This window comes from Opisthocomus hoazin, chromosome 2 (assembly GCF_030867145.1).
Source record: "Opisthocomus hoazin isolate bOpiHoa1 chromosome 2, bOpiHoa1.hap1, whole genome shotgun sequence".
Lineage (NCBI taxonomy): Eukaryota > Metazoa > Chordata > Aves > Opisthocomiformes > Opisthocomidae > Opisthocomus > Opisthocomus hoazin.
The window spans coordinates 108484139-108499293 of record NC_134415.1 but is presented as its reverse complement, the minus strand read 5'-3'; the positions used below and the strand labels follow the sequence as shown (position 1 = coordinate 108499293).

At 41.0% G+C, this 15155-nt stretch overlaps 1 protein-coding gene across 24 annotated transcripts in view; it reads left to right on the top strand.

Annotated features, from left to right (window-relative positions):
- DLGAP2 (DLG associated protein 2) overlaps positions 1 to 15155 on the top strand; it is a 501744-nt gene that overhangs the window by 422071 nt on the left and 64518 nt on the right. For all 24 annotated transcript variants that reach the window (XR_012763250.1, XM_075414729.1, XM_075414734.1 and 21 more), the window contains one exon: positions 13908 to 14055. Coding sequence is in view for 23 of the 24 variants with exons in the window: in XM_075414729.1 (XP_075270844.1) it covers positions 13908 to 14055 (148 nt within the window). In the remaining variant the exon portion in view is untranslated. The remainder of the gene's footprint in view (positions 1 to 13907; positions 14056 to 15155) is intronic.

Below are 15155 nucleotides of genomic sequence, written 5' to 3'. Positions count from 1 at the left end.
GCATTGCCGTAGGCGAGGGATCATTCCCAGCAGGCAGTTTGGATGCAGCCATCCTGTTTTGGAGGCTGTGGCGTATCCGTTGACACAAATGAAAATCTTTTCACAGAGACAGTTCTAACTTTCCAAGTACTTGGACCAGATAAAATATATTCTATTCTGTTCTTTGTTTTCAGCTATGCTTGGGCCTCCCACAAGTGAATGTAGATAACAGCACAAATTTTCCAGTGAGTGGCAGATCTCAGTGCCTGCCCTAAACCCCTACAGCTTGTAAACAGATCCAGACAGCATCTAGATATACGTATTCAAACAAAGAATATGTTTCAAGACAAAAAGTCTTGCTGATCTGTCAAATCCTGAAGACAGGTGGTTATTAGTAGGTCAATACCAGATGTTGTGTCTCCTGTCAGTTTTCCATGTATTGCAAATACACCACTCAAAAGATAATTGATTAAAACACCAGTGCAGTGCTGATGCAGTATACTGGGGTTGACAGCTGTGCCTGTTCATGGTCCCAAAGGATTTAATGGTGTAGTTACCACTAACTGCAGTCGGAAAAGGAGGTAGCTTTTTGTAATACAGTGAAATATTAGGGGCTCTGTTGAGAATTTGTCGCAAACACTGCACTAGGAATAATTGAGCAGCCAAGCAGCTGCTGACAGATATCTTTTAAATCCTTGGTTTTCCCTTAAACTGCGGGGCAGCACCTTGAATCTGCCAGCCTAACACACACGGTTTTTTCCAGTGAACTTCAGGCAGAAACGTGACAGCTGTTCTGGTTCTTATATGTTTTCCTTGCAAAAAATTTCTTGTCTCACAGGAATACAAAGTGCTGATCCAAAACCTGGGTTTTCACCACAAGCCATCTCCTCCCAGTACGTCTCCGTCTCCCTGACACTGTGGTTACCTTTTATGTCTGGAGCACTGCTACAAAGGGTGTAGCAAGGGATGGTGGTTATGGAGCCTTCCTCCCTCCCCCGGCACAGCTCAGTAATCCCCGTTGCATGCTGAGTACCCTTTGTACCACTGATCACACTGCTGAGCCAGAAGCCAATGTTTTGAACAGCATTCCTGCATGTATAGCAGGGCTGAATAGCATTTCTGGCATGTATTATGACAAATTACATAATTCAAGATGGCAGCTGTATTAGCTGTCTTTTTAGCTTGTTTACCAGGATGGAGGGAACTAATGCACAGAAATAAAATAGGGCTTATCCTCTCTTAGTCCTCTACCTGGGTGACAGGATAGCTCAGAACTGGGGTCTGACAGAGCACCAGTAAACCTGTAATAAATACTGAATATTGATAGTTTTGGGGGTATAAAAACATACATTGGCTTCCAAATGTACGTAGATGGTCTTCATAAGAATAAGCCTAGTTTTCTATCACTATCCTGAATAGGATAAAATGAAAATTAGAAAAGCCTTCACTTAACCTTCAACAGACCTTTGACATGTGTTCATGTTTCTCCTCTGAGTTTTATCGGGCTTCCTTGCAAGGAGTTTTTTCTCATTTAAATTCTGTTTCTACTTTGACAAATATAAGCCCCTATATTGTTGGTTTGTGTTGCTCAAAGATCCAGCAAATCGATCATTAAAAATTCATAAACAATGAAAATGCATATTTGCATCTGAATAAATAATTTGATTTAACGACATACTAATAGGTAAATGTAACTGATTGAGCAGAAGCATCAAAATTTTTGAAACATTTCTTTTAAGTTACTCTTGGAAAGGAGTATATTTTACTCCAGGTGCGAATAAAAAAAAGTGCAGGGTCTGCCCTGCTGGTTTTTGCAGATGGCAGAAGCAGGGCATACACCCAGCCACTGCCATCTGATCACCACCTCTGTCGAACTCCTAGCACGGCCAGCGCGATCCCCAGCCCTCTGGCAGCCTGGGCCACCCGGCTCCCTGCTAGGTAGTGCCCGGGCATTTTTCAGGGACTAACCCAGTGGCCACCCTCTCTATAGGATGGGAAAGTTTAACCACATAGGTCAGTTGGCTGAAGGGTCGGTAATGGACCTAGCTTATTTCTAAGTATAGTTATAGCCTAAGTGACTCTAATTTTCCTGGATTTTTCAAAAATTAAATGCACATAAATATCGAAATTACTCACTGAAGATAAATCCATTCCAATTCTTTCTTTGTGAATGCTGTTTCAAAAGACTGAGTAGTATGTTGCACTACTTAGTCCTATAACATCGAGTCGAAGGCCAGTGCAATTTGTTATTAGCATGAAATTGCATTTGAGTGAAATATAATGCAATAATGCTTGCTGTGGTGGAGACAGGACACAGACTTGAATCTGTTTCCTCTCCCACTTTTTGCTTTCTTGGAGCAATGCCAGCAATCCCATTTATTGTGGAAATTATCTTGACTCCCAGCAGTCCCTGGAGAAAAAAATAGTAAACTTTTTAAAATTATGTTTTAATTTTGCATTATGATTAGATATACAGAATCTTTCATATGTCGGTTTTAGTACCCTATGGTCATCCAGAGGTGAAATGCAAGCCCTCTCAATTCAGGCCATTGTTTTCTGCCATGCTGTGATGCCACTGGGGATGGAGTTAAACTGTGTTGGAAGGTAGTTTGCAGAAGGCAGCTTGTGGAAGGTAGGTAACGTGCTGCTAGGTATTTTTGTTTACGATAAAGATCAAAACAGCTGCATAGTTTATGGAACTGGTAGCTGAAACAAAGGGAATGTCTGTCCTAAATAAGGTTTTCGCAATGCTTGAAGAGAGACTGCCCCACACGATTTGTAAGGGTACCCTTCCAACACAGTAAATGTCACTTCTCTGTATTTGTGACAAAAACAAGCAAAGCTGAGAGACGGAAGCATCAGAGACACTGGGACCCAGAAAGCAAAGCTGAAGAGAAAACAAGATTTTGGGTCTATGTGATGGAAAAACAATTCTATTACTGAAGATAATATTCCAGTTATTTGATGCTTCTCATTTTCAGAAGAAGAGTAGTTAATATACTGATTATGTAAATGAACAGGATAGCACTGTAGAAATAGCAAGTGCCATCTTCAGTGCCTCTTTTTTGAAGTGTTGCGAAAGACTCTGAGAACTGTCTAACTGTTTAGTCAGAAGGGATAACGATAGCCTTAACTAACGGTTAACACACTCTATTTGAAGATCATACTGGTATCACTCATGCAAATGAACAGTCGTGCTGTGCTGGTTTTCTGTTATGCTCTGAAGTGGCTCATGGGAAACTAGATGCCTCAAACATGAAGGTGAAACAGGTTAAGCTACAATAAAATAAAGTCAGTGACAGCAACGTGTACTTTAGTTTTGTGAACCTCTAACGGCAGACTTTACTGTGCCAGCTGGTAGTCCAGACACCTTAAGTTGATGGGTGAGCAGACAGAAAGGCATGCAAGCAGATACGTAGTACAAAAATGTAGTGTCTCAATGGGGAAGGAGATCTGCCATAGCACAAATTATTTAGTGGACTACCACAGTACAGTTCCAGCTGTACTTTGTTTTGTCTTGGCTATATTCTCCATCTAACCCTCTGGCAGGTTTTGGCTGCTGTATGGAAGTAAGTGTCTCAAACTCTGAGTCATGGTCACAGAGAAGGCAGCTGTGCCTCCCTCAGATATGTAATACCTTTGCATTGGATGTTATTAAAGCCCAGAGCACACTTGAAGAGCACAATGCACGTCCATATTTCAGCCACTCTTCTTCACAGCCTGATATCTCAATGCAAAAAAACACTTTATTCAGTATTTTAAGCTAATATGCCCAAGATATGAAATGGTTGACATGTTTTCTGGGCTTATGGTAAAACGGATCAAAGCAGTGATCTGAAATAATAATAACCTTTCCCTGCTCTTCCCCTTTTCAGAGTGAGAGATCACACCTCTCCATGGCCATACTAACATATGCTGACTTAAGGAAAACATGGACTATGACCCAAGGCAGGTCCACGTGTTCCGTTCTGCAGACTCTATTATGGCAACAAAAACATTGCCAAAGCACACATCAAGGGGGTTAAACTGCAACAAGAATATCTGGCAGCATCAACTGCCAGAGCCCTTGGCTCAGCAGGAATCATGGAGCAGCACAGGCTCCTCTAAGACATGAGGGGAATCTCCACTAAAAAAAAAAAAATTCTTACCATTTGTAACTGTTTGTGCTAACGGTAGCACACTTGCAACATGCGAAAGTGAGAAGTTTGGAAGCACTGCATGAGACCAAACCTCTGTCTTTTCATCAGTCTTTGCCCATGACTAGCTGCCCACGGTTTGGGTGGGTGTACTTTTCAGTGGATAAAGAACTGGCTGAACAGCCAAGCGCAGAGAGTGGTGGTGAATGGAGTTAAATCCAGCTGGCGGCCAGTCATGAGTGGTGTTCCCCAGGGCTCGGTTTTGGGTCCAATCTTCTTTAACATCTTTATCAATGATCTGGGTGAGGGGATTGAGTGCTCCCTCAGTAAGTTTGAAGATGACACCAAGCTGGGTGGGAGTGTCAATCTGCTCAAGGGTAGGAAGGCTCTGCAGAGGGGTCTGGACAGGCTGGATTGATGGGCCAGGGCCAACTGTATGAGGTTCAACAAGGCCAAGTGCTGGGTCCTGCACTTGGGTCACAACAACCCCATGCAATGCTACAGGCTTGGGGAGGAGTGGCTGGAAAGCTGCCCAGCGGAAAAGGACCTTGGGGTGTTGGTCGACAGCCGGCTGAACATGAGCCAGCAGTGTGCCCAGGTGGTCAAGCAGGCCAACAGCATCCTGGCTTGTATCAGGAACAGTGTGGCCAGCAGGAGTAGGGAGGGGATTGTGCCCCTGTACTTGGCACTGGTAAGGCCCCACCTGGAGTTCTGTGTTCAGTTCTGGGCCCCTCACTACAGGAAGCACATTGAGTTGCTGGAGCGTGTCCAGAGAAGGGCAATGAAGCTGGTGAAGCATCTAGAGAACAAGTCTTATGAGGAGCAGCTGAGGGAGCTGGGGCTGTTTAGTCTGGAGAAGAGGAGGCTGAGGGGGCACCTTATCGTTCTCTTCAGCTACCTGAAAGGAGGTTGTAGTGAAGCAGCTTCTCCCAGGTAACTAGTGATAGAACGATAGGCAATGGCCTCAAGTTGTGTCAGGGGAGGTTTAGTTTAGATATTAGGAAAAAGTTCTTTACTGAAAGAGTGGTCAGGCATTGGAACAGGCTGCCCAGGGAGGTGGTTGAGTCCCCATCGCTGGAGGTGTTCAAAAAACGTGTCGACGTGGCACTTCAGGATATGGTTCAGTAGGCATGGTGGTGTTGGGTGGATGGTTGGACTTGATGATCTTAGAGGTCTTTTCCAACCTATGATTCTATGTTTCAATGTCAAACTGCTTAGTGATGGACAAATCTGTGGGTATTACCATTTGGTAAATACACAGAGAATTCTCAATATTGCGGGCTGCAGGTAATTGTGCACATGTGGAGGGGTAGGTGTGCTGCAAAAAATTCACAGATTGAGAGTTTAAGCACAGCTTCCTTGCTAAGGAAATTAATGTCCTATTTCAGTGCTACCCATTGCTTCACACCAGCAATGCATGCCTTTTTTAACTTTTAAGGGTAAACTTCAATTTACCGTTAGCTGCTCTTCTGTATTTTAAATTAGGAATGGTTTTGAAGCCATTCTTGAGAAATATTTTTGGTAGAAGAGATAGAAAAAATCGCTGGAAAAGTAACCCTCGTCTTTTATGTGCTTTTTTATTTATCTTTGTTTTTTTCCTCAATCTTCTGACTCTAAAAAGCCTCATTACACACTTCATTAGTAGCTTTCTGAGGCCCTGTAGTGTACTAGCATCTACTCAGAGTCTCTGAGGGGTGAAATTGGAGATTTACTGAGGAAAGTTTGAGGGCTAATTACAAAGCCTTACCAACTAATAATGCAATCAGTGGGCCACTGGCACAGTGATAGTGTTCTCTGCTGCAGTCAATAAGATCTGGGTTAGATTAGTCCACAGGGTTAAGAGGGAATGCTGATGAAGGGCACCTAGTCATCTGGCTACCTAGGAAGCATCTTTTATGGGGTCAAAAGATGGTCCCCACCCTTTCTTCCTTTGCAGAGTAATAGAAAATGCTCTTAAGCAGTGTTAGGCACCTTCTTCTCTTAGAAGTAGCACAGTGTGAAACCCGGGGAGTAATTGAGCCCAAATCTCCTGCCTCGTTGTAGCAAATACCAGCTTGATGTTTTAGGGCTGAAATGTATTACCTTGGATTAGGGATGGAAAGGGGACCCTAAGGCTGTGAACAAAGTGCAGAGTCTTCTCGGGAATAGAACAGGCTTTTGTCAGAAAGATGCTGTTATGTAATGGATTGTGATGAAAATGCAGTAAGATTCAGGCCAGTCTCACAAGCACAAATACCGAGATCCAAGAGAAAATACATTTCTGGTGCTTATTCATTCCTGCTTTCAACAAAGATTTTAGTTTTACTTTTCATTTGAAAAGGATCATGAGCTGCTTTTCTCATTTGTTTAGTTTTTAATAAAAACTAAATGAGACTATAAAGTATACGTGTAGAAACACTTCCTCGGGCAAGGAATTGAAAATTAAGATGCTTTAGGTTAAAAAGGAGAAATCATGTATATATTTCCACTTCTCCCGATTCTACTCTATTTTTCCTCAGAAATCACATAGTGTCATTAACGTCTTCAGCTTCAGCATGAGAAGGTCACTTATTTGCTTAAGACTCATTGGCTTTAATGGACTTATATGTATGTTTAAATTAAGCTCATGCCCAGATGCTTGGCTGAGTCCTGATGGTCTGCAGTCTACATTTGTTCTGCCTAACTATGGTGTTTTGCATGTGTACATGTATATGTACCAAAAACAAATAAAGAAGAAAAAAAAAGAGTGAAATAGCTTCCTGAACAATACGGTGAACATTTCAATAGGTGTTTAGGAACATACATCCAATATTTGAGTTCTGCTTAGATCCTCAGATCCATTTACTGAACTGCTGCATGATGCTTTAAATGCCTCTGAGTTTTTTCCATAACATCTGCCTGAGTATTTTTGTTGCTGACCAGTTCGCTGCCTACACTCCAGGGCAAGTTCAAAACAGTATATTGGAACAAGACTTTCAGGGTTATCTGTATGCGCACATTTGTCACCCCTCACAAACAATAGCTCCGAGTTGAGATTTCCCACATCAGACTTTTTTTATTGCATGCACATTCTGTGTGACTTGGAGTGCAGGCTTGGTTGAGCCTACATGCTCTGTATGTTTGCAAGGAGTGATCAAACCAGCAGACTGTTTAACTATTCCGGATGATTTCCTCTCATTCTCTTCTGGTTCGTGTTGTACAAGATCCCTAAATACTTACTGATGAGAAAGGTTCTTTTCTACCAGTAATTAGTAGGCATTTCATAAGGGTGGTAACAGCAGTCTCCACCTTTTTCCTAATACATTCCCGTAATAAATCAAATGTTCAATATCTTTCAGGCACTTTTTGAAAAAAAGGCTATGGGTCAATGGTGAAAAATATATGAGTCTTAAAAATTTAATTTGGCCCAAATTCTCATATCTGTCACTGATCCAAGAGAAGCTCCAGTCAGCAAAGATTAGAAAATAAAGTCTTTGCTACAGATAAATTTGCCAGATTTGTGCATACTTTCAGTTTTTTCAAACAGCCAGCCTACCTGTGCTGTTCTGAAGGGAGAATCAGACTTAATGTCTATACTCTGAGTTCTCCAATGGGTTGCACTCAGGCACATCTGTGCCCCTTTGCAGAGCTCTATTGACTTCAGCAGGCATCCACAGAGACACAGTGTGACTCGCAGCTGCTGCACAATGGCACTTGTAGCTAAGCTTCATCATTAGGTTCTGGTCGATGGGTTATTTCATGTACCTACAAAGACGTAGTTAAGATAGATCCAGATGGAGAAATGAATATCCATTGAAATGCAAATCTCTCAATAAAATAGGTTTTGATGACTTATGCTGCCTTGCTAATCCTAATGCACCTCCCTTTTAGGTGCCCAAGATGAATTCTTTTACAAATTCTATCTTTTTGTCCCAGAATGATACTTCTGAATTGCATATACTGATTTAAACAGAAGTGATTGTGCTTTCTTTAATGGTCCCATTCATTCTCAGATTTTTGGGCAAATGCAGGCATGATCATTCAAATAAAAAGGTACGATTTTAGAATATTACAATTCCAAAAATTAATTTGATGGAAAATGGACTTTCTTTATATCTGATGCTCCCTTAGTAAACCTGATAGACCCATTCAAAATCAGAAGGTGACTTTCTTTCTACAACTTTTACAGACCTAGGAAGATTTTAATTCACTTTTGGTACCTTCTTGACCCAGAATTTGGGTGGCAGAACATTTGACAGAGAACAGGTACTCTGGGGAGTGATCACTGTTTTGAATGTGAATAGATCAAGGAATGACCTTAGCAAGTGCGCTGCATTGTTGCAATCATGTTCATACTTATTAAAGCAGAGTTATTAAGTTTATGACAAAGCATATGATATTAATCAGTTATTAGAAAATAAAATACAGACAGTAAAAAAAAAAAGAAAAAAAAAACCCCAGTGTGACAGAGATCCTTTTCTCAGGACTCACACACCCCATGTTCCCGCTAGGGTTATCCTGACTGTCAAGTGCAGCTGCTCAGGAATCTGAATTTGTAGTAAGAAGTGAGGGGACTTTGTTTTGTTTTGACCCTGGCTTAGCTATAAGCTCAAAAATCATGTCGGCCTCTAAATCTGGCATTTCAAGGTGTCCAAAAAGTGACACAATGTTGGTTTGCTATCATACATACCTTTTCCCCAAATGACAAAAAAATTTGTCTTCTGCAGAATATGCAATGGCTGCGTAAGTTGTGGTACAGTCCCACATGTTGTAACACAAGCTTGCAGTAATACTTGTCACACAGCAATGACAAGAGACTTCAGGAAACATGCCACAAGCCGTCCTGGGTGTTAGTCACCATCTGAACTCGGTGATGACAAAGCATGGGCTGAGTGCTGGACAAAGCGATAGGCTTCCAGTGAGCAGTGCGAGGTGCTGTGGTGTAGACCGCAGCGGGAACGCCTCGAATCCCGCAGCACTACACGCTGAAGGTGTTGGGCTGCTTCAGGCACTATCCATGGTCATACAAACTTCCCAAAAGTTATAAAACAATGGAATGCAGGAAAAAAACCCCGAAGTTAGTTATTTACTGTCTATAAAGTAAGCATCTTATTCCTTTTAAAAATACACAGTTAATAGAGGAGGAAACAGATGGCTAAATAATAGACGGCTACAGATGAGGAAATGAGAGTCCTTCTCTTATCACTAGTTAATGCTTGGCTGCAGCTATTGGATTAGCTTACATGATTGTTCCTTTCATTACAGCACGTTCTAAATAGCTGTCTAGTTTTATAAATCTTATGCTACAATGGCATAAGCGGGAAAACAACAAGGAGATGTAGATGTTCTCTTCCATCTCCTGAAACCTCTTGACAACTGTTATCTAATGCTTTGTGATTACAATATAAGATAAACTTCTTCCCACATTTTTACTGTACTAAGTCCTGTTAAGCACAGCTACAAGACATAGCAAAACACAGAAAGAATTTGTTTTGTGGGATCAAAAGACTAAAACAAATGTCTTTTTTTCTTTAGTTTTTGTTAGCACATCTTGTTGCTTGTAGGGCTAAGGTAACGTGTATTTTCCAGCAATTATTTTCCCCCCTTCTGCTCTTAAATTTCCATTTTGGTGGGATGTGGGCATGAATACTTAGTTTCTACAAGGAGAAGAATTTTTGCTTTTGTGGAAGCTACTCTCCCCAGTGAGGGAGCAGGATTAGATGGCTGTAGCAGGGGTAAGCCGGACTCTGCTGACAGATAGGGATGTTAAAAGTGCTTTTGAAATCTGCAGAGGACAGAAGTAGGAGAAGTGGCCAAATTCTGGCTTCTGTGATGGTGTTTGGAAGATCTTGAGCAGGACAGCTATGAGCTGGGAATTAAGAAGATTCTAGTGAGCAGTAAGGATTACGATCTGGGTTGGCTGAGAATGAAGGAGAGCTGTGCTTGGGGGTTTTGGTGAATGCAAGTTCTGGGGCTGGGGGAATGGACATCTTTCAGATAGGAGCAGCAGGACATATGAGGTTTGAATACAGAGGCTCGAGTCTTTGCAGACTAGAGGAATGCAAGAAAAGGGAGGCTGTGATGCAAGACTCCTAGAAACTCCTAAGGAGGAACTCCTTTTTTTTACTGCTGCCTCTTCCCTTATTCTTTACCTACGCTTTGCTGTTAGAATATGCAACCTAACATCTTTTCCATTCGCTCTGTATCAGGGTGGAATACTATCCCATATATGCTATCAGATATGCTATCAGATGTACTGTCCCAGATAAGCTTGCCATACTGTAGTTCACTTTATGTGGTTATAAAACGGTATTCCGTCCTCCCTGAATACACTCAGGCAATCTGCTGAGCACTGGAAGTGCTGTTGCAAATGTAGCTATCTTCACTGGGAGTCCTAAAGCTTTGCTTTTAGAGTAGAGGTTCTTGGGAGCTGCAGGGTCATTACATGGGACTGCCTTATTCCTAAAATTTCTGTGGGCTTTGAGCCTTGCTTGAAGCTGAGATACTTCTCATTAAATTTGAGACCTCTACCTAGCTGCCCTGGACTTGCCCTAGCCAATGCAAAGGGGGAAGAAACCCTTGAGGGCAAAAAAGCTTTTAAAAGGGAATCCATTCCTAAGATCTTGTTTGCTTGGAAAAGCAAATGGGAAGAGGACTGATATACCAATATATTTTTTCCTGTTAGTCTCATCCTCTTCCTCCTTCTCCATAGTACGAAACTTTAGAGTCACCTCTGATGCTAATGTGTGTATTTGTGTATAGTCCTGGAGACGAACTGTCAAACCATCTCATGTGCTTATGCTTGTCTTGCCCTTTTTCAGTGATCAGCTGAGATATGAGATCATCTACTACAGAGCATAAATGAAAATTATTCTCTTTTATCAAAGTGATAGAGCTGTGGTGCTTTGGAAATGAAGGTCAAGAATTTTGTTCCTAACTTGATGGATGGGGTGGATGTCATTAAAAAGCCAGCATTTACCAACGCTGCATGTGGTGTGTGCTTTGTAGCATTGTTAGCAAGCATGAAAGTTCCTTGAGCAATAGATAATGACATTTGAGAGCAACTTCCTTATGTAACTTTTGGGTCTATGGTGTTTTGGTTCTGGATCATGTTTACAGCAAGAACATAATTTTTACCATGCATTGTGACATTTGTCCTAGAAGATAGCTTTGAGCATATATCTTAGAAACGAAAGTTAATCTTTCTTTTTATCAGGAAAATTTGAAAGTATTAATCAAACAGATGTGAAATTGCTTTTACAGCCTAATATATGTAACATTTATTTGGCTACAGTCCTATGAATCAATTGGTCTCCTCTGATAAATTAAAAATAATTTAATTATCAGGTAATGTCCAAACTCATTCATCAAAACTCAGCTGGTTAGCAGTACCATGGAATACTAGGCTTCTTCCCTTAATAAATTATTGCTGTAGAAATTGTTGGTTGCATTTAGTGACAGCAGAACCTCACAAGGATAGTGAAATACTAGGTTGTTGAGCATTACTTAGCAGAAGAGACAATTATTAGGAGCCAGTTTAAATGAATTAATTTTTAAGTTGTTTATAAAATAATTTATAAATTACAATTTATTACCTCTATCTTTTCTTAGTGTGGCCCATGTTTTAATGAAGAAACCACAAATGTGTCTTTCACAAACTGCTTCTGAACTCAGAATCCCAGATTTTACCACCTGATAACAAGCAGAAGGTCCAGAGGGGACTTGTCTAACTGTTTTGAAAAATATTAAATTAACAGTACCAGACAGATTTAGTAAAGCATACACAAAGAATCAGAATGACACAAAGCAGGTGACAGTCCTCAGCCTGCTTCCTATAGAGGAAAGGAGGTTTAGTTACCTCAAACAACTAAATATAGATGGGGAGGCTCTACACCACTTTGCCTAATTTATTATATTTTAATTCATAACTATGGGAACACAAAAATGCAGTTCTTGTTTTCATCATCTAAAATGAAATTAGACCCACTATCAGACAGCTATCTTAACTTGCAAGACTGTAATGACTTAATTAACCTCTGATCACGTGCCTGCATGAGTATCATACATTTTCGTTTTGGTTTGAGCAGTTATAGCACAGTTTCTACTTAGTTTACCTCTGTCTTGAGGTTACAGAGATATTCCATAGAAGGCACTGAATAAAGACAGTGAATAACCGAATAAAATGTTTGTCCTCTGGGGAAATTTCGTAAGAATTATAAAAACATGCCTGCCTTGCACCAAGACGAAAACAAAACTTGTCCTTTTTTTGAAGAAGATGAAGGCAGCTCATCTTAGAGCAGCACACAGCCCAGCCATTGGCAGACGCACTGAGGAAGCAAGGCTATGTCTATGTTGACCCCGAGATGGCCAAGCCAGGGAGAACGTGTGGAAGATCTCCCAAGTATAAGGTTGGGAGTTCTATAAATCCCATCTGCTCTTGCAGCTGATGGTGTGAGGGACCCTGGGTCATCTCACATATCTCAACATCAAAGGACGTGGCTGCACACAGAGGTGGAACTCAACACTATTTTCCACTGTAGTCAGAGCCATGGTAACGAGTCTGAGATTCCTCCCTGAGTGCTCCTCGGGAATTGCTTCCAGCCCAAACTCAGGTTGTGTCCACTTGGCGGGAAGGCTGAGTCCTTCCTCAAGCACTGGCCTATAGTGATGCTTAATGTTTGAGAAGTATGGTCTAAGAAGCAAGGTCCTGGTCTGTGCCTCGTTTTGCACCAGGAGTTGAACCTATGGGTTTCTCATTCACTGAGTGGTCTGGTCCTTCCAGAGAGGAAGCCTCCCCCTTCACAGGGAAATTTCCAACAGCCCGGGCATGTGTCACAGCCACGGCTGCACGGAGTAACTCTGCCAGCTCAGTGTCAAATAGCTGTATTGCCGATACCAATATATATTCAACTGGCACATATATATTGTTGCCAGAAACCGTGTTTTTGTTAAAGCTACCTTTAAGGAAGAAATCTAAAACATGCCTATTTACCACATGAAACCCAACATTTTCTGAAACACAAATTAATTTCTGTGCTGCTGTTCAGGGATGAGTGTCAGGGGACTCCTAAAGTCTGGTTTTCAGAGGTTCTGAGAACTTTGGTGAACCTTGTTCACAACTTTCTTTTTTTTTTCAGTTTTGTATTCCGAGTGAAATTCTTCTCTTAGGCTTCTTTTATTTTCCTGGAATGACGGATAGACAATATATTTGACATAAAACATGAAGACTAACATACCCTTGTTGTGGAAGCATACTGAAAGGGGCTCGGTGTGGTGTTAGTCCTCCAAACTGGGAGATGTGTTGTAAGAAAAACATTTCTAGAGCTTCGTGCAGTTGCTCCAAGTACCTTAGTAATCTTTTTTTTTTTTTTTTTAGCTGCACATGGGATATTTTGATCTTTTGTAAAAATGTATCAATTCTTTGAAGATAAAAGGTCTCTTGATGCCTAACACCTTGATGAAAAACAGATGACAAGTAACAGATTCTATCTATGAAGTAACATTTTTAGTTACTTTGGTTTATGCTTTCACTCTGGTTCTTGTTCCTGTTGACCTAGACATTCTCTCTTAGTAAAGTTCAACGTTAATAGCCAGGAGGATTGATGGTGTTTAAATACAGCAAAGACAAAGATTTCATATCGTCTAGGTAGCAGAACTGCAGACAGACTCTCTGTTTGTGCTAAGGCGTTTGACTACACCAGATCTATGATGAGAGAGATTTTGACCCTGGGGAACGGCTTTGTGAGTCTCATACAAATTACTGTCTTTAGTGTCCTAATTGATTCCATCTGTAGTTTTACACCCTTTCCTTTTTTCTTCCTCTTTCCTTTGTAGTCAGAGCTACCTTCAAACTGCAAGTGACGTGCCTGGGGGTCACAACCTGGATCCCTCTGCAAACTACAATTCCCCAAAGTTTCGCTCAAGGAATCAGAGCTATATGAGAGCAGTGAGCACGCTCAGTCAGGCCAGCTGTGTTAGTCAGGTGGGAAATTCTTCTTATAACTTTTCTTATAGGTTAATCACAGATGCAAGAGTTGTTACTATCGGATGGTTTTAGTGTGTTTTTTCAATGAATATCAAACTAGGATGTGAATTGTCAAAGCAATTCAGTTCTAAGGAATGTAACCCTTGTTCAGAATTTCAAGAAAAATACTGCATGCTAGAAGCAAAGGGACACTATCACGCATAATATTTTCCATTTATTTTTCATTACAAATATAAATACTGGTATTTTCCTTTTCAGTCTATATTAAATATTTAAATGTTAAGAAGGTTCAGATTGAGCGTAAGGAGCACACTCCTACAATACTCATCCTCTGAAAATATCTGCTCTGATTTCAGTAAAATGGGTTGCCAGATTATGATATAGATTAAAATAATTATGCTCCAAAGGAGCAGTGATTCATCTCTAAACTCAGTCCCTCACTCTTCTTGAGTGAAAGAATAAGTCCCATCAATTTTTCTATGTATGGCCACTTCTGAAAAGAGATGTTTTCGCAGCCTGCAGGTTTTATGTTGGTTAGTTAGAACAAATTCATGCTGAAGTGAGATCTGAATCAGGCCAGAAGTGCAAGCAGCCCTTATGATGTATGTGCATGTATTGTTTATCGAAGGACTTTACATAAAATTTCCAATGTTTCTAATCTTCATTGGTCCTGACATTTCTTCTCTGTGTTGCTTCACAAGAAGTGGGCCCTGCCCTCTCGTCAGACATGTGTTACTTTATTTTTCTTTGACCATTTAGTGAGACATCTAAGGGTATAGTAGCTAACTGTGCCCAATGGTTATGTTAAAAAAAAAAAATCTTTTTAAAGCAATTTTATATTCATTCACATTCAATTTGGATTGCATGGCTATTCAGGCCTTGATTCAACTCATCTACCTTGAGGCTTTTAACTAAGGCAACAGCTAAAGCTTCCTCTGTAGTTAATGGAGTGAAAGAGTTCCTTCCAGGACAATGCACATCCCAAGCGGGCTGAGAGCCCTCTGGAAGTGCTTGTCATGCTTCACCAACTGTAGGGAGTTGGGAGGGACTAGTTGCCTGACTAATGCCCGTCAGTCAAATTCCTTATTTTATGTGAG